Source organism: Scyliorhinus torazame, chromosome 13, assembly GCF_047496885.1.
Source record: "Scyliorhinus torazame isolate Kashiwa2021f chromosome 13, sScyTor2.1, whole genome shotgun sequence".
In the NCBI taxonomy this organism is placed as follows: domain Eukaryota; kingdom Metazoa; phylum Chordata; class Chondrichthyes; order Carcharhiniformes; family Scyliorhinidae; genus Scyliorhinus; species Scyliorhinus torazame.
In genome coordinates, this window is record NC_092719.1 from 132082685 (window position 1) to 132101708 (window position 19024).

Consider the following 19024-nt stretch of genomic DNA (forward strand, 5'->3'; position numbering starts at 1 on the left):
CCTACAGCTGTTGCTAGGCACCATTTTGTTTTGTTACATTAATAAATACTATATCTTTCCACCTACAAAAGGAGATTGGCATGTGTCAAACAAATCCATTTCAGATGTGTTACGACCAGGTGAGAAAAGGTGAACTGGCTCCTGTCTATTCAACCTCCTTGGTTGATCGCAACAAAGGTTTAAGTTTATTTTTTAAAGAGGGTATGCCTTTTTCAAATCCGAATGCATTTAACACTTTAAGCTGTAAGCAATAAGGAGCCAATCAAACAAGGTTTCACTGAGTGAAAAAAGAGCAAACTTATGAATCACTAACACTGAGAAAAATAATAAGGCTGATGTCGAGCATTCAGAAGCACGCACACACCAGAAAAAAGGGAAGTTAAAAACACAACAAAAAATAGTAAAAGAATATAGGGTGAAATGTCCTTTAATTGTCCTTGAGGAGTCGGTATTAAATTCCTCGGTTGATTTGCGGTAGCTGGTTTTCTGAATGTGGTCAGATGCAGACGATTAATACGAATTATCGGTACGTTGGTAGAGCTGGTTTCTCGAACCAGGCAACTTTCTTATTTGAAAAGAGAGTGGGGAAGAGAGCAGCTTTCAGCCTGTTTCCTCAGCTGAAGACTTGACACCATTGACATCACTTGCAATCTCTCTCAACTGGCTGGGTAGACTTGCCTTGAAATACTTCACCCATGGTGTATTTTCTTTTCTTAAATAAATTTAAGAGTACCCAATTCATTTTTTCCAATTAAGGGGCAATTTAGCGTGGCGAATCCACCTACCATGCACATTTGATTTGATTATTGTCACATGTATTAGTATACAGTGAAATGTATTGTTTCTTGCATGCTGTACAAACAATGCATACCGTACATAGGGAAGGAAGGAGAGACTGCAAAATATAATGTTACAGTTATAGCAAGGTGTAGAGAAAAGATCAACTTAATACGAGGTAGGTCCATTCAAAAGTCTGATGGTAGTAGGGAAGAAGCTGTTCTTGAGTCGGTTGGTACGTGACCTCAAACTTTGGTATCTTTTCCCTGACGGAAGAAGAGTGGAAGGGTGCGTGGGGTCCTTAATTATGCTGGCTGCCTTTCCGAGGCAGCGGGAATTGTAGACAGAGTCCACATCTTTGGGTTGTGGGGGCGAAACTGACGCAAACACGGGGAGAATGTGCAAACTCCACACGAACAGTGACCCAGAGCCGGGATCGAACCTGGGACCTCGCCGCCATGAGGCAGCAGTGCTAACTACTGTGCCACCATGCTGCCTTACCCTTGGTGTATTTTCAAAAGATTTTAGATGTGTGTGTCTGTGGCAGCCATTGATTCAATATCAAGTACTTTTGCATTTGAAATGCAACAATCTCTTCCTAAGGTACGAGTTTCGATGGGTGTCTGGATTGTAGGAAATGTCTCTCTCTTCACACTCACTGGAGGGTGATTTGTTTGTTTCTCACCTTTACGTTGGAACGTGCATTTCTAAACAGTTTCCTCTGTCTCAGTTCAAGTTGCAAAATTACCAGTTAGTTGAAAAATCATATTAAAAAAAATAAAGGTGCATTGCCTCATGACAGATGGGATGTCTTCATGTGGCACACTTTTACTGATGATTCAACAGGCTCTTGTTTGAGAAGCTGGTTCTTTTTTATTTGTTCATGGGATGTAGGTAAGCATTTATTGCCCATTTATAAAATTTAAAGAGTTTAAAGAAGCAAAAATCAGCCACTCAAGAATTATTCTGCCACATGAAGCTACCAGTATTATTGTGTTAGGAAAACAAAGGTAGTTTTAAGGATTTATATTATCATTGACATATATTAGAAAAAATATATAGTTTTAAGTGTGTTTAATTTACTGTTTCTGTGCCTGGAAGGGTAAAGCCTATAGTTAGATTCATGCTGGACAAAGGTGTTTGTGTGTGTTGGGTTGGTTAAATTCCAACTGTGTTTCTATTGTGCTTAAAGAGGACGACAGCTTAAGAATAAATAAATAAGCAGTGGTTGCTTAGAAAACGGGCTTTGTAAGGCAGAGAAGCTTTTAAGTTTTAGTTTAATAAATCTGATTGCAGTTGGAGATGGAAGGGTGCTCTCAGATCTCTGCGAGAAGCAGTTGGTTTAGAAGTGAGTGAACATCTCTCTCAGCTTTGCTAGAGGAAAGGTTATCCAGGGACCCATTTTTATCAACTGGCCAACCTTTGAAACCCACGCCGGCCTACCTTTGAGCCCCACGCCGGCCTACCTTTGGGACCCACGATTTTCTCTTACATTGTTTGCTGCTGACAAAATGGAAGAATCGCAATCGCGCCCAAAGCACGTGATGGCGACGTTCGGGGGTCATGACCTGCTCTCTGCCTCCTTCATGCAGGAAGATTACATAGAATTTTTAAAAAAATCTTCTGCGTCTCCGATTGTGCAAATTCGCAGTCTTCAGCCGCAGCAACCGGCTTTTATATTCAATTTTTATTTATTTTTTGTAAATTGTGACAATGTTGTTGCACGTTTAGTCAAAGAGACCAAAGCCCATGTCATCGTCAGAATCTTCAGATTCTTCCTTTTTCTTCTCTTCCTTTTTCTCTTCAGCAGCAACAGGGGCAGCGGTGGAAACAACTGCTGCAGCAGCTGGGGCACTGCTACCAGCATCAACATTGCAGGTCAGACTATTAACGTCAATATTAGTCAATGCCTTGGCAAACAGACTAGGCCAGAAAGGCTCAATGGTCACACCAACTATTTTAATCGGGGCATTGAGTTTGTCTTCGGTGACGGAGACCTCGTCGTCGTGTAGGATGAGTGCGCTGTAGATACAGGCGAGTTCGGTGGTGGAGGCCATGGCGCTGAATCTCTGCGGGTGGGTCCGATGGTGCTAGTCGCCGGGGGGGGGGGGGGGGGGGGGGGGAACTCGGCCTTAGCTTCGTTCAAAAGAACCGAGCACTTCCAAACTGGGCAGAGCGAGCAGCAGCCAGCTTTAAACTATGCCGGCTGTGAGCAGCCTTCAAAAAGGCCGCAACCATATTTTTAAAATGCGGACGCACTGTGCATGCGTGCCCGCTCATCGATCGCAGTCGGCATAGTTAAAAGCCGGCTGCTGCGGCTGTTGCGTGTGAATCTGTGCAATTGGGAGCGCCGCGACGGACGACTCCGCGACCCTGTAGCCATCTGGGATGGCAACTTACAAAGAATCCCGGGAAATATGGCCACCTGCAAAGGACCATGGGAAATATGGTCAACCCAGGACTCAGACGCTCAGAGCTTATGTATATTGGCAATTCAGATAACTAGATTCTATCGAAATCCCCAGCTACTTTGCATTCTAATAGCCCATTTCCCCAGAACAAAAGACCTGTACTTAGGTAACAGATACAGAATCAGACTCATCAGCATCACTCCCTTTGCTCAGGGAGCCTAAAAAGCCAAGGTCAATGACCGCTCAGGACACGCCCCGCCATCAAGGCACCCGCCCCTTTATTGGCCAAAATCGTAGGCAGTAATCAAAGCCTGCCGAATTATTGGGTCCAAAGCTAAGGACCGCCCAAAAGAGCGCAAAACCCCAGAAGGATAAAGAGAGACACTGCCATGTGTTCACTCTCTCTTGGCCCCGGCGCTCGTTCTCTCTTGGTCCCGACCTACGCATAAAACCAAGTGTAGCATCACAACCAGAAGACAAGTTCAAGACCAACGATCACTACCAGACGGATGAGCCCAGCAGAAACAAAGTCACTTCTCCAGACCCAGCCATGCAAGATCCGAACAAAGGCCTTGTTCCTCTGCATAAAGCCGGGTGCCTGAAGTTAAGTACAGGTTGTTGCAGTGTTAGGTGTAATTTAGTTTGTAGTGTTTTATGTTGCATGTCGAAGTAATTCTTGCGTGTAAATAAACTATCATTGAACTTGAACTAACTAACTGGTTGTTTGGTCTTTGATCGATATCCGGTAAAACCTTGTGGTTGTATCATTTGATACCTGGCGACTCTGAAAAACAATATCATTATTAATAACTGTCATATCAGTATCCAGTTAAAAAGAGCAACAACCCTCCCGACACACACCCACGACCCACCTGTGGGTCGCGCCCCCGACTTTGAAGATCACTGGTTTAACAGAAATCGGTGGCTGAATCTCAGAGTTTGTGTGAAAGTAGTTAAGACAAAGGAAACCTAAAAGGGAGTGGTGTAAAATCCTGCGATTGGAGTTGTAGTTAAAAGTGGAGCGGAAGCTTTGTTTAGAAGTGTCATTTGGGAAACATGGTCCGGATTTCTGAATGCTAACCGGTAAAGGAAAGCATTATTATGAGAGAAGATTTTAAAGCATGTTTTGGGGAATGGAGTTTGGATCATGTGATCATCATCTGGGGTGATTCGGAGGAGAAATCAACAAACACCAACTTGGGTTCAGAGCTGAGTGTATATTTGACCACAGCCATCCTGTGTGCTTAAAAGGGACTGTTTGTGTTAATGAGATCATTGTAGGTTAAGATGTAACTTTTCCGCTTGTCGGTTGCACCGTATTTCTAGTTAAACCCGGTGTCTGATTAACTGTCGGGAGGGAAGCCGCATACCCCCATCAGTCCGTGTGTACTTGTTAAACTAAGGGGAAGTAAAGGAGTACTGTATCATATCACATAAAATACAGTGAAGACACAGGAAAACAACTGACCTATCTACCGAATCACATTTGCCAGCCTTGCCCATAGCCTTGAATGTTATACCATGCCAAGTGCTCATCCAGGTACTTCTTAAAGGATGTGAGGCAACCTGACTCTACCACCCTCCCAGCAAGTGCATTCTAGACCGTCATCACCCTCTGAATAAAGCTGTTTTACCTCATATTCCCCCCTAAACCTCCTGCCCCTCACCTTGAACTTGTATCCCGTTGTGACTGACCCTTCAACTAAGGGGAACAGCTGCTCCCTATCCACCCTGTCCATGCCCCTCTATTCTTGTACACCTCGATCAGGCAACATCCTGGTGAATCGCCTCTGCACCTCCTCCAATGCACTCACATCCTTCTTGTAATGTGGCGACCAGAATGGCACAACCTACTCCAGCTGGGGCCTCATGAAAGTTCTGTACAACTTCTGGTCTCACTGCTTTTCTAATCTAAGCCTCGATTGACAAAGTCCCATATGACTTCTTCACAACTCTAACTGCCCTCCTACCTTCAACAATCTATGGACAAACACACCAAAGCCCCTTTGTTCCTTGGAACTTCCCAGTGTCATGCCATTCATTGAATACTTCCTTGCCAAAGTTCTCCTTCCAAAGTGTATCACATCATACTTTTCAGGGTTAAATTCCATCTGCCACTTATCTGCCCATTTGACCATCCCGTCTGTATCTTCCTGTAACCCAAGATAATCAACCTCACTGCTCACCACCCGGCCAATCTTTGTGTCATCCACAGACATACTGATCCTACCCCCCACATAGACATCAATGTCATTTATATAAATGACAAACAATAGGGGGCCCAGCACGGATCCCTCTGGTACCCCACTGGTCACTGGCTTCCAGTCACTAAAGCAGCCGTCTGTCATCACACTCCTACAACTAAGCCAATTTTGAATCCACCTTATCAAATTACCTTGCATCCCATGTGCATTTGCCTTCCGAATAAGTCTCTCATGTGGGACCTTGTCAAAGACTTTGCTGAAATTCATTTAACCTACATGAACCGCACTACACTCATTTACAAACCAGGTCCCCTCCTCAAAAAGTTCAATCACATTTGTTAGGCACGATCTCCCTCAGACAAAGCTATGCGGACTATCTCTGATCAAACATTGCCTTTCCTGGAGATAGATTCTCTCCTTCAGACTTTTCTTCCAGTAGTTTCCCTACCACTGATGTGAGACTTTCTGGTCTGTAGTTCCCTTGCTTTTCTCTACAACCCTTCTTAAATAATGGGTCCACATTAGCTGTTCTCCAGTCCTCTGGCACCTCCCCCGTGGCCAGAGAGGAATTAAAAATTTGGGTCAGAGCCCCTGCAATTTCTTCCCTTGCCTCCCACAGCAGCCTGGGATACACTTCATCCGGACCTGGAGATTTGTCCACTTTTAAGCCTGCCAATACCTTGTCACTCAAGAACCTCATAGTCTCTTCCTGAGTTACATACCTACATCCTCATTCTCTTGCGTGAAGACAGATGTGAAGTATTCTGTCAACATCCTACCAATGCCTTCTGGCTCCACCCACATATTGCCCCCTTGGTCCCTTATGGGTCCTACTCTTTCCCTGGTTATCCTCTTCCCATTGATATACTTAGAGAATACCTTGGAGTTTCTGCTACTTTTACCAGCCAGAGCTTTCTCATATCCCTTCTTTGCTCTCCTAATTGCTTTCTGCATTTTCTGTACTCCACTAATGTCTCTGCTGATTTGCTCCCCTTGTATGTGCTAAAAGCCTCTCTTTTCCTTCTCATCGTATTCCGAATATCTCTGATCATCCATAGTTTTTTGGGCTTATTACTCCTTCCTCTCACCCTAGAAGGAACATGTCAGGCCTGTACCTGCCCCACTTCCCCACAAGTAACTCTTCCCAGTCCAACTTTACCAGATCCTGCCTTATTTTACGAACATCTGCTCTTCCCAATCCCAAACATCTGTGCTATTCGACAATTTCAGTATCCGCGAGCACATGGCACTGGGAGTAATCCAGAGATTACAACCTGAGAGGGTCCGCTTTTTAGTCTGCTGCCTCACTCCTTGACTTCTTAATGCAAGACCTCATCCCTCTTTCTACCTATGTCATTGGTACCAACATGTACCATGACCTCAGCCTTATTTCCCTCCCCCTTCAGGAAGCCCTGCAGCCGTTCAGCGACATCCCAGACCCTGGCACCAGGGAGGCAACACACCACCCTGGAGTCATGTTGACAGTGACAGTAATGCTTATCTGTTTCCCTGACTACAGAATCCCCTATTACTTTAAAAAAATGTATTTTCCTCCGAACATATTCAAAAGTACAAAAGCATAAATAAATCGAAGAACATTCTCCACATCTCACAATTCACAGTTTGCGCAAGTTTCTCCCCCTTTTCACCCCCACCCTCCGATGAACAATTCCTCAAATATGGTCAACAACAGTCCCCACCGTGTCTCAAAGCCCTCCGCTGATCCCTTCAATTCGAACGGAATCTTCTCCAGTCGGAGAAGGACGTACAGGCCCGCAGCCAGGCCGCCACCACTGGTGGCATTGTCAACCACCATTCCAGCAGAATCCTTCGCCGGGACAATCCCCCATCACTATTGCTCTTCCTCCCCTCCTGTACAGACAGACTTCTTGTGCTGCCAGAAGTTTGGGTTCTGTCCACAGTCTCTGGAGGAACCAGCGTCCAAAATGGAATACCGATTTGTGAGCAGGACCTCAGGGGACTCCTGAACTATCTGCCTGTTTCTCTTGGACTGCCTGGTGGTCACACATTTCCTTCCTTCTTCATGTCAATTCAGCTGCGGTGTGACCACCTCTGTAAGCATGCTATCCATGATGCTCTCAGATCCGTGGATGCTCCAGTGTCCCCAACCGCCGTTCCAGCTCTGAAACCCGAGCTTCCAGGAGCTGCAGCTGGACACACTTCCTGCACACATGCTGGTGCTGGAGACTGGAAATGTGTCCCACTACCCACATAGAGCAGGAGGAGCATACCACTTCTCCTGCTAACTAAACTCTTTAAATTAAAAACTTTAGAAGACTTTTATATATTTTAAAAAAAACAACTAAGCCCTTGTAAAACAATGACTTACAATTTAATATAGTTTGAAAAATACCCACCAGGGCTTACTCACCAATCAGCTGCCCCAGTTGGTCCCACAGCACTTTTTGAACTGAGATGCCACCTTGGAACACTGCCATTGATGGCTCCTCTCATGTTCTTTAGTGAACTCCCAAGCGCCCCTTGTGCTCTTTGTGAACTCCTGGCTCCTCTTGTGCTCTTTGTGAGCTCCCAGCTCCTCGCTTGCTCGTTTTAAACTCCTGGCTGCTCTCCCGCTCATTTTAAACTTCCAGCTCCTCTCTTGCTCTTTTTAAACTTGTGAACAGAATGGTAGCACAGTTGCTTCACAGCGCCAGGGTCTCGGGTTAGATTCCTGGCTTGGGTCACTGTCTGTGCAGAGTCTGCACGTTCTTCTCCCCTTGTCTGCGTGGGTTTCCTCCGGGTGCTCCGGTTTCCTCCCACAAGTCCCGAAAGACATGCTGTTAGGTAATTTGGACATTCTTAATTCTCCCTTGATTCCAGATTTCTTTTATTGAATTAAATTTCACCGTCTGCAGTGGCGAGATTTGAACCTGGGTCCCCAGAACATTACTCTGGGTCTCTGGTTTACTCGTCCAGTGAAATACCACTACGCCACCGCCTCCCTATGATTCTAAGTATGGTAAGTTCTATCTATTCCCACACCTTTATAATCTTCTCTGTTGGAAAGTAGGTTCCATTCCACAGAAGATGTGAGATGCAAAAATCATCACACCATACAAAAACAAAGGTGTAGAGGAGACTGCAACAATCATGTGGAAGGCCTTTGTTAGGATCATATTAAAAGTTCCATCTACTTGCAGGCCTAGAGTGCACCCAGAAGCATTCTGCCATTTTCATGCCAGCAGAACTATTATGAACATGATCGTCTTCATATGGCAGCTACAAAAGAAGTGTAGAGAACAGAGTACACCTCTTTACCTTATTTTCATAGATCTTAGAATAAGTGTACATGTACAGTCATTTCATGGAGTGAAATGATTACAATAGGTTGAATACCTTTACAGTGGATAATAAATGGAATTTATTTCAAATATATCTGACTTCACATTCTCCCTTTACTTGTGGTTTTGAAGATTTCAAAGCAAATATTTCAGCACCTCAGTTGTCATATTGAAGTATGGACGTTCATACAAAAATGAAAGCCACAATGATGTGATCAATATTTTAGAAAAACATTAATGAAACATGATGGATTACTTCTGAACAAACATGGTAGCCTTGACTCTAGAAGTTCAAAACTACCATTCATAATCCATATTGATGATTTGGATGTGGCGTTAAATGTAATATTTACAAATTTGCAGATGTCACAAACATAGGTGGAAGTTAGAGTTGTCAGGAGGCTGCTGGGTCTGCACGTTCTCCCTGTATCACAAGTCCCGAAAGACATGCTGTTAGGTGAATTTTACATTCTGAATTCTCCCTCAGTGTATCCGAACAGGTGCCGGAGTGTGGCGACGAGGAGATTTCCACAGTAACTTCATTGCAGTGTTTATGTAAGCCTACTTGTGACAATAATAAAGATTATTGAGGATGCTTCAAGGGGATTTGGAGAGGCTAAGCAAGTCCACAAGAATTTGCAGATGGAATGCAATGAGGAGAAATGTGAGGTTATCCACTTTGGTCGGAAAAACAGAAACACAGAGTGTTTCCGAACTGGTGAGAGGCTGGGACGTGTTGAACTTCAAAGAGACTTGGGTTTCCTTGTTGAAGAGTCACTGAAAGCTAACATGTAGGTATACCAAGCAATAAAGAAGGCAAATGCTATGTTGGGAATGGGAACCGATGCAGGAAATCGGAGGGAAGTAAAACGAGGACAGAAACAAAAGGCAGTAAGGGGGAAAGTGTAAGGCAGAGAAGCCACAGTCAAAAATCAAAAAGGGCGACAGTACAGTGACTGAGGAGAGATCAGTGAGAGACACAGTAATACTAAAAGGAATAAAATATAAAGCAAATACATAAATGGAAAATGAAGCAGCAGGTTATTAGATGAAGGTATGGGTTCAACGATAAGGAAAATTAGGAGAAAAGTTAAAAGGAAAAATAACTTAGGAGAGGTTATTGATAGAAGTGTTGAGATTCAAAATGGAGGTATAAAAGCCAACATAAGGCTACTTTACCTGAATGTTCGTAGTATTCAGAATAAGGTAAATGAGTTGATGGCGCAAATCATTGTGAATGACTACGATTTAGTGGCCTTTACTGAAACATGGTTAAAGGATGGTCGCGACTGGGAGTTAAATATCCACGGGTATCAAACTATTCGGAAGGACAGAGTGGATGGTAAGGGAGGAGGTGTAGCTCTGTTATTTGAGGACAGTATTGAAAGATGACATTGGTGCTATAGAGGGTAAGGTTGAATCCATTTGGGTAGAAATCAGGAATAGTACGATGAAAAGGTCACTGATAGGTGTAGTCTATAGGCCACCAAATAGGAACATTATGGTGGGGAGGGCAATAAACAAAGAAATAACTTACGCATGTAGAAATGGTACAGCAGTTATCATGGGGGATTTTAATCTATTGGTTGATTGGTTTAACCAGGTCGGTCAAGGCAGCCTTGAGGAAGAGTTTATAGAATGTATCCGCGCTAATTTCCGAGAACCAGTATGTAATGGAACCTACGAGGGAACAAGCGACCCTAGATCTGGTCCTGTGTAATGAGACAGGATTGATTAATGATCTCAAAGTTAGGGATCCTCTCAGAAGGAGTGATCACAATATGGTGGAATTTAAAATACAGGTGGAGGGTGAGAAGGTAAAATCAAACACTTGTGTTTTCTGCTTAAACAAAGGGGATTACAATGGGATGAGAGAAGAGATGGCTAAGGTAGACTGGGAGCAAATACTTTATGGTGAAACAGTTGAGGAACAGTGGAGAACCTTCCAAGTGATTTTTCACAGTGCTCAGCAAATGTTTATACCAACAAAAAAGAAGGATGGTAGAAAGAGGGAAAATCGACCATGGATATCTAAGGAAATAAGTGAGAGTATAAAATTGAAAGAAAAAGCATACAAAGTGGCAAAGATTAGAGGGAGACTAGACGACTGTGAAATCTTTAGGGGGCAACAGAAAGCTACTAAAAAACTATAAAGAAGAGTAAGATAGATTATGAGCGTAAACTTGCTCAGAATATAAAAACAGATAGTAAAATTTTCTACAAATATATAAAACAAAAAAGAGTGGCTAAGGTAAATATTGGAGAGGATGAGAAGGGAGATTTAATAATGAGAGATGAGGAAATGGCTGAGGAACTGAACAGGTTTTGTGGGACAGTCTTCACAGTGGGAGACACAAATAACATGCCAGTGATGGATGGAAATGAGGCTTTGACAGGTGAGGACCTTGAGACGATTGTTATCACTAAGGAGGTAGTGATGTGCAAGCTAATGGGGCTAAAGGTGGACAAGTCTCCTGGCCCTGATGGATGTAGAAATCCATCCCAGGGTACTAAAATAGATGGCTCGGGACATTTCAAATGCACTTGTGATAATTTACCAAAATTCACTAGACTCTGGGGTGGTCCCGGCGGATTGGAAATTAGCAAATGTGACACCACTGTTTAAAAAAGGAGGTCGGCAGAAAGCGGGTAATTATAGGCCAGTTAGCTTAGCTTTGGTAGTAGGGCAATGCTGGAATCTCTCATCAAGGAAGAAATAGCGAGACATCTGGATGGAAATTGTCCCATTGGACAGACGCGGCATGGGTTCATTAAGGGCAGATCATGCTTAACTAATTTAGTGGAATCTTTTGAGGACGTTACCAGTGCGGTAGACAACGGGGAGCCAATGGATGTGTTATAATTGGATTTACGGAAAGCTTTTGACAAGGTGCCACACAAAAGGTTGCTGCATAAGATAAAGATGCATGGCGTTAAGGGTAAAGTAGTAGCATGGATAGAGGATTGGTTAATCGATAGAAAGCATAGAGTGGGGATTAATGGGCGTTTCTCTGGTTGGCAATCAGTAGCTAGTGGCGTCCTTCAAGGATCGGTGTTGGGTCCACAATCGTTCACAATTTACATAGATGATTTGGTGTTGGGGACCAAGTGCAATGTGTCCAAGTTTGCAGATGACACTAAGATGAGTGGTAAAGCAAAAAGTGCGGAGGATACTGGAAGTCTGCAGAGGGATTTGGATAGTTTAAGTGAATGGGCTAGAGTCTGGCTAGAATGTTGACAAATGTGAGGTTATCTATTTTGGGAGGAATAACAGCAGAAGGGATTATTATTTAAATGATAAAATATTAAAACATGCTGCTGTGCAGAGGGACCTGGGTGTCCTAGTTCATGAATCGTAAAAAGTTGGTTTACTGGTGCAACAGGTGATTAAGAAGGTGAATGGAGTTTTGTCCTTCATTGCTAGAGGGATGGAATTTAAGACTAGGGAGGTTATGCTGCAACTGTATAAGGTGTTAGTGAGGCCACTCCTGGAGTATGGTGTTCAGTTTTGGTCTCCTTACCCGAGAAAGGACGTACTGGCGTTGGAGGGTGTGCAGGGGAGATTCATTAGGTTAATCCCAGAGTTGAGGGGGTGGATTACGAGGAAAGGTTGAGTAGACTGGGACTGTGGGGGGATCTTATAGAAACATATAAAATTATGAAGGGAACAAATGGGATAGATGCGGGAAGGTTGTTTCCACTGATGGGTGAAAGTAGAACTCGGAGGCAGAGCCTCAAAATAAGGAGATGTAGATTTAGGACTGAGCTTAGGGGAACTTCTTCACCCAAAGGGTTGTGAATCTGTGGAATTCCCTGCCCAGTGAGGCAGTTGAGGCTCCTTCCTTAAATGTTTTCAAGATAAAGATAGATAGTTTTTTGAAGAATAAAGGAATAAAGGGTTATGGTGTTCGGGCGGGAAAGTGGAACTGAGTCCACAAAAGATCAGCCATGATCTCATTGAATGACGGAGCAGGCGCGAAGGGCCAAATGGCCTACTCCTGCTCCTAGTTCTTATGTTCTTATGTTATGTTTGACTTTGTTACAAGGGGATTTGCTTCTGAGTAAAGATGCCTTACTGTAATTCTATAAAGCCTTGATGAGACTGCACCTGGAATATTGTGTGCAACTTTAGTCTCTTTACCCAAGGAAGGACACACTTGCCATAGAGGGAGTGAAACAAAGGTTTACTAAAATAATTCCTGGTGTGGAAGGATTGTCCTATGAGAAAGATGAAATAGACTGGAGCTTTATTCTCTCGAGTTCAGAGAAGGAGAGGTGGTCTCATTCAAACATACAACATTATAAAAGGGCTCAACAGGGTAGATAGGGGAAGAATGTTTCCCCTGTAGGAGGATCTAGAACCAGGGTTACAATCCCAGCATAAGGGGCAGGTCATTTAGGACTGAGATGGCGGTGCATTTTTAGAATTCTCTGCCTCATCGGGCTGTAGTGGCTCTATCATGGACTGGTGGTTCTGTCATGGAGTATATTCAAGACTAAGATTGACTGGCTTCTACATATTAAATACATGAAGAAATATAGAGATAGCTGAGGAAAATGATGTCGCTCAATGAATGATAGAGCAGGTTTGAAGGGCTGTATGGCCCATTCCTGTTCCTATGTATGTTCTTGAGTTTTAACGCAAATGGTTACCAGAACAAAGTGAAGTAAATATGCTAGATTTACTAAATCTGGTGGGGGGGAAGAACTGTTCTTTGGATAAATGTTCTTCCCTGGCCTCGACGAAAGGGGAATTATTACGGAATTACAACCCAATACAAGGCTCACCAGTTAAGAACCATTGATAAGAACCTTCCAATATAAATAGTCAAACAGAATTGTTCCAATCAGACTCTAAATCAATCTCCTGCACCATTGAAAATACGGCTCCCTTGACTGCTGATTTTAATGCCTTCAATTGTGGGTGGAATTTCCGCCGCAGCCTCGATAAAACCAACTTCTGCCTTTTTATTTCTAAAAATAATGTTTCAGCAATCTAAAATTCTACTTATTTATTAATAAATTGCATTCCTCCGTTATATGGAATCCTTGTTGAAAAACATTGCAGCAAAAAGAATTCACCAACTGCAATGTGATTAAAGGATTGCAGATGCATGGACAGGTTCTCTGAAATGATTAGCACACAAGGACAATCCCAGATATGTTTCTAATAGCTGGTAGAAGTATCTTAAACTTTGCTTTCTTAGTTTCTTGTCAGATCAAAGGCAAAATGCTGTCAGTGGTTTAAATTTGAAGCCTCATTTACTAATACAGTAATGGAAATGACTTCAGCGTAAAGGATTAAACATAGCAGGTTATGATTTATAGCAGCTTTAAGACATAAGCTGGTTGCCTCTCCAAATAACAGCCACATTAATGTTTTACAAGTTCCTCAGATGAAAAGGCAAGCTGGCAATGTAGCAAAAGTTCTCCTGTGTACAAATATTTCTAGAAAATGTACAGCATTAGGGCCTCGTGTGATCCACAATAGCGAGGGCCAACAAAGCAGTTCATTTCAAATAAAAACTGAAAATATACTCAGCAGGTTTGGCAGCATCTGTAGAGGGAGGAACAGTGTTAGCATTTCAGGTCAGTGACCTTTCATCAGAACCCAGCATTCTGTGCTTTTAGTTTCGATTTCCAGCATCCGCAGTATTTGGATTTTGTATTCCAGTCAATTTCAATGCTGTCCTCATCTGGAATTTTCTATCTGTTTTCAATAGAGGAGGAGCAACACTGGATCCTGTGACATTATGCAAATATGCAGCATGTAAAGAGTTATGTTAAGCCTGGCCACTAGAGGTGCGAAGGGACAGTGCTATGTATTCCATAGGCTCTTGGACTTCTGGGAGATTAGGTTGGAGCTCGAGGAGATTAGATTCATAGTGTATTGCAGAGTTAGTTCAAATATAATTGTTGTAGTTAATAGATATAGATAGTGTTAATGAGTGTAGTTTAATTCTTATATATATGTTTGTTATTTGGAACTCACATTTAGTAGTATTAAAATAAAGTTAGTTTAGTTCTTTAAAAAGAGCTTTGTGTATCTTTGTGATCATTACATCTATCCTGGAAACCCCTCACAAAGATCACCACAGATCCCTTTTCTCCTTCTTGGCCTGATGATGCTGGGACTAATTCAATCCAATTGTTGCATGGCTGAGACCAGCTAACTCAATGCAAGAGCTGACAAATCAAGCCTGTCCAGTCCATATCGTTTTCATTTAATTTGTTTTGTCTTTAAACATTTTAGAGTGAATGCATGCTCAAAATAAGACCTTGGTGCTTAAGAATGGAATATCTGGGTTTCTTTGCACCTGATGTCAGAATCAATTATTCTTTGCTCAGGTACAGTAAGACACAATAGCACTAAATAGATATGGCTTTTTAAATACAAGTGGAGGGTACACCTCTTGATCTGATTCAAGGTGACAAGCCCCCTATATTTCCCAACAGCACGCATGAACTCCAACTTCAGAAAAAAACTCTTGCAATCTGTGTAATATTTACATGTTGCATTTTCTGGTCAGTTGACACTGAAGAGGACCATTTTACTGTAGCGCTATAGCCACAAAGAGCTAGACTGCCCAAACCCATTCCATTGCAGACCTCGCAGGGTTACTGGATTCAGGGGTGAAATGCAAATATGCTGGGCCAACTGTTCAACTGGTCGCATGAACAATCAGGTGCAATTTCAGAACTCAATATCAATGTTTAATATAGAATTAATTCATTTGCATTCATTTACTTAAGATCAATATTAATTGAATTCAATCATTCATAAAACGGGAGAATTGGAACATATGAACAGAATTTAAAGTTCTTTACATCTGTCTTTTGTAATGTAGGTTTAAGTACTGAATGTAAAGCTTAATTCAAAACGCTAACTTAGCTCTTCACTCATGTTCATATAACATCTCAGTTGACTCATGACTCCACCCGAAGAGTAGCACCGCGATGGTGCTGCGGAAGTTAATGAAGAGACATTTTTGGACTCATACATAGTGATACTATTATGCCGTTGCGACATCATAGAATGCCTCATCATAGATCATAGAATTTACAGTGCAGAAGGAGGCCATTCGGCCCATCGAGTCTGCACCGGCTCTTGGAAAGAGCACCCTACCCAAGGTCAATACCTCCACCCTATCCCCATAACCCAGTAACCCCACCCAACACTAAGGGCTATTTTGGTCACTAAGGGCAATTTATCATGGCCAATCCACCTAACCTGCACATCTTTGGACTGTGGGAGGAAACCGGGGCACCCGGAGGAAACCCACGCACACAAGGGGAGGATGAGCAGACTCTGCACAGACAGTGACCCAAGCCGGATTCGAACCTGGGACCCTGGAGCTGTGAAGCAATTGTGCTATCCACAATGCTACCGTGCTGCCCTGCTGAATCATAGACCTGCTGAATCCAACAGAGAGCCAGCTCTAATTATTTCAAGATCAATGGAAATGTAGGGAGAAGCAACACAACTATGTTCTAGATCAGTCTGCAGCGCAGGGGGTGTATCGACTTGGCAAAATAATCTGGAATAATGAATGTCATCCTGCAGTGACTGCACACAACTGGGTCATTTTCTCTGAAACTCAGCAGGTCACCATGCACAGATAACCTAATGTGCTGTGTACATGGTTGTACTTCAAATTAAACCAATCTGGATGAAAGAGCCAAGCTACACATACACCACATCCATGTTCCTGTTTATCTGACTGGTATCCCTGCTGGATGTTTCAACCACATTCACATTCACTTCACTAGGTGGCAGCTTGTTCTACTACTGAAAATCTTTCGTTGTTGCTCCTTAACTCACATCTAGACAATAATATAAATCAGAATAGAACAAGCTTCTAAACTAATTTTGAACAAATGCTGATTTTGTGAATAGTATTAGGCAAAGAACTCTCGTAGACACACTGCAACTACAACCAATGGTCTTACTTCATCTCCCTTTGGCTTCAATGGCAAGTGTGCTTTGTCTCTCTCTGGCTTTGAATCTATCATCAATTTACTTGCCTTTATCTAACAAAAACATCAGCATTGAAAATTTCAACTGACCCAAAGCTCAGGGCCTTCTCGTAAGGGAGTTCCAGATTTTCAGTGTGTAGAAAATGCGGTTACGCATTTCACTCCCCAGTCTAGATTAAGAATTTAGAGGGGAGATGATGGTTTAGTGGCAAAGGCACTGGATTAGTAATCTAGAGAGCCAGCCTAATGTCCTGAGGATGTGGGTTCAAACACCACCATGGCAGCTGAGGGAACTATAATTAAATTAATAAAATCTGGAATTGAAAGCTAGTCCCAGTATCGATTAGGGAAGGAAATCGGCTATCCTTACCTGGTCTGGTCTGCATGTGACTTCACACCCACAACATGTGGTTGCCTCTTAACTATCCTCTGAAATGGTCCAACAAGCCACCGAATTCAAGGGCAATCAGGGATGGGCACCAAATGTCAGAGACACCCACACCCCATGGAATAATTTTTAAAAATCAGTCCTCTTGTTCTGTATGCCCCCACCAAAATGAACTATATTAGAAAAAAAGTAATGGGACCAAAATCAGAAACTTCGTAGTACTCTGATAATATACAACTCAGAATACTGAGATACAGATAGCCTTCACCAAACCTCTTCAAAATTCTTTGGAAACTAATTGTGTCACAGCATTCAATAGTGACAAATATTACTCCACAGTTCATGAAAGGGGGACTTGATAAACCAACAAATGATAGGTCTGTTAGTATTACCTCAGTTGTGGGTAAATATTTAGAGTCTACAACAGAGATTTCCAAACTGTGGGTTGACCCCCCCCCCCGCCCAAACTCCCACCAGGGTCGCAAATTTCCCCTCCTCAGGGACTTTTCCCCACACTGACCCCAGGCGATATCCAGCCCTGCCTTTGCCCTGCTCATCTCAGTCTCATTCTCCCTGTTGGGAGGAAATTTTCACCCAGTAACAAAAAGAAAAACAAAATACCCTGGATGCTGGAAGTCTGAAATTAAAACAAAGAGCTAGAAAAACTCAGGAGGTCTGGCAGCATCTGTGGAGAGAGAAACAGTGGTAACAATATGACTCTTCTTAATTGGACACCACTCATATTGGACTCAAAACGTGAACTCTGTTTCTCTCTCCACAGATGCTCCCAGATCTTCTGAGCTGTTCCAGCATTCCTGTTTTTATGATGATGAGAAAAAAGTTTGATGTGTGAATCATTGATTTTCTCCCCCCCGCACCTCATCCTTTTCCCTTTGAATCTGGATAAGACATTGGCACTGGCCACCCAGTTGCCAGGATTTTACTACTCCTTCTCAAGACTATTTAAAAAAATCATTTGGCGGGGACTCATTAACTCAGCAGTTCCTGTTCTTTAGCCCATATTGGAATCTGGTCTGCATGAAGAGGTGGGAAGGTGGATTAATCTAAAACAATTAACTGGAGCCTGAAAAGGAGTCAGTTCTAATATAGTTGAGTAGCTATTAGGAGCTCGAGCTGGGACTCGGGATACCAAAGCTGCCAACAGCTGGCTGATCTGCACGTGTGTGTGTGTGTGTGTGTGTGGGGGGGGGGGGGGGGAGGGAGGGGGGGAGAGAGTGAGAGAGAGAGAGAGGGGTTGCTAACAGTGTGTGTTGAGAGAGGGGTGGGATGGGGAAAGGCAGTTGTGGTAGCATGCGTTGAGAGGGGTTGATCGGGAAAGATGGGTTGATTATAGGCTACATCAAGTAGGGGTTGAGGGGAGGCAGAGAAAGAGGGGCTAATTAGTGTGGGTTTTTGTAACCAACTCCTCGTCTACCTTCATAAAAGCAAATTACTGCAGATGCTGGAATCTGAATAGAGAGAGAAAATGCTGGAAAATCTCAACAGGTCTGGCAGCATCTGTAGGGAGAGAAAAGAGCTAACATTTCGAGTCCGATGACTCTTTGTACAGGGTCATTGGACTCAAAAGAGTCAAAGAGGCTCTGAAAAGTGTCATCGGACTCGAAACATTAGCTCTTTTCTCTCCTTACAGATGCTGCCAGACCTGCTGAGATTTTCCAGAATTTTCTCTTTTGTTCCTCTTCTACCTTCAGTGTGTATGTCTGGGGGAGGGGGGCATGTATGTATGTGTGGGGGAGAGGGGCATGTGTGCGTGGGTGAGAGAGGCATGTCTGTGCATCCGCATGCATGGGGAGAGGGGCTTTTAACAATGACAATAATAATCTTTATTGTCACAAGTAGGCTTACATTAACATTGCAATGAAGTTACTGTGAAAAGCCCCGAGTCGCCACATTCCGGCGCCTGTTCGGGTACACAGAGGGAGAATTCAGAATGTCCAATTCACC

At 43.2% G+C, this 19024-nt stretch overlaps 2 protein-coding genes across 2 annotated transcripts in view; both read right to left on the reverse strand.

The window, feature by feature from the left end:
• The window catches only part of bsnb (bassoon (presynaptic cytomatrix protein) b), a 766513-nt gene that overhangs the window by 424077 nt on the left and 323412 nt on the right, over positions 1–19024 (reverse strand). The window lies entirely within an intron of this gene.
• On the reverse strand, positions 2505–2834 carry LOC140388283 (large ribosomal subunit protein P1-like). The gene has a single exon (XM_072472165.1). It carries the CDS (start codon positions 2832–2834, stop codon positions 2505–2507), a length of 330 nt encoding a protein of 109 aa, XP_072328266.1.

Excerpts from the sequence above, each read along its gene's own strand:
- LOC140388283 (XM_072472165.1), bottom strand. The coding sequence starts at position 2,834 with ATGGCCTCCACCACCGAACTCGCCTGTATCTACAGCGCACTCATCCTA.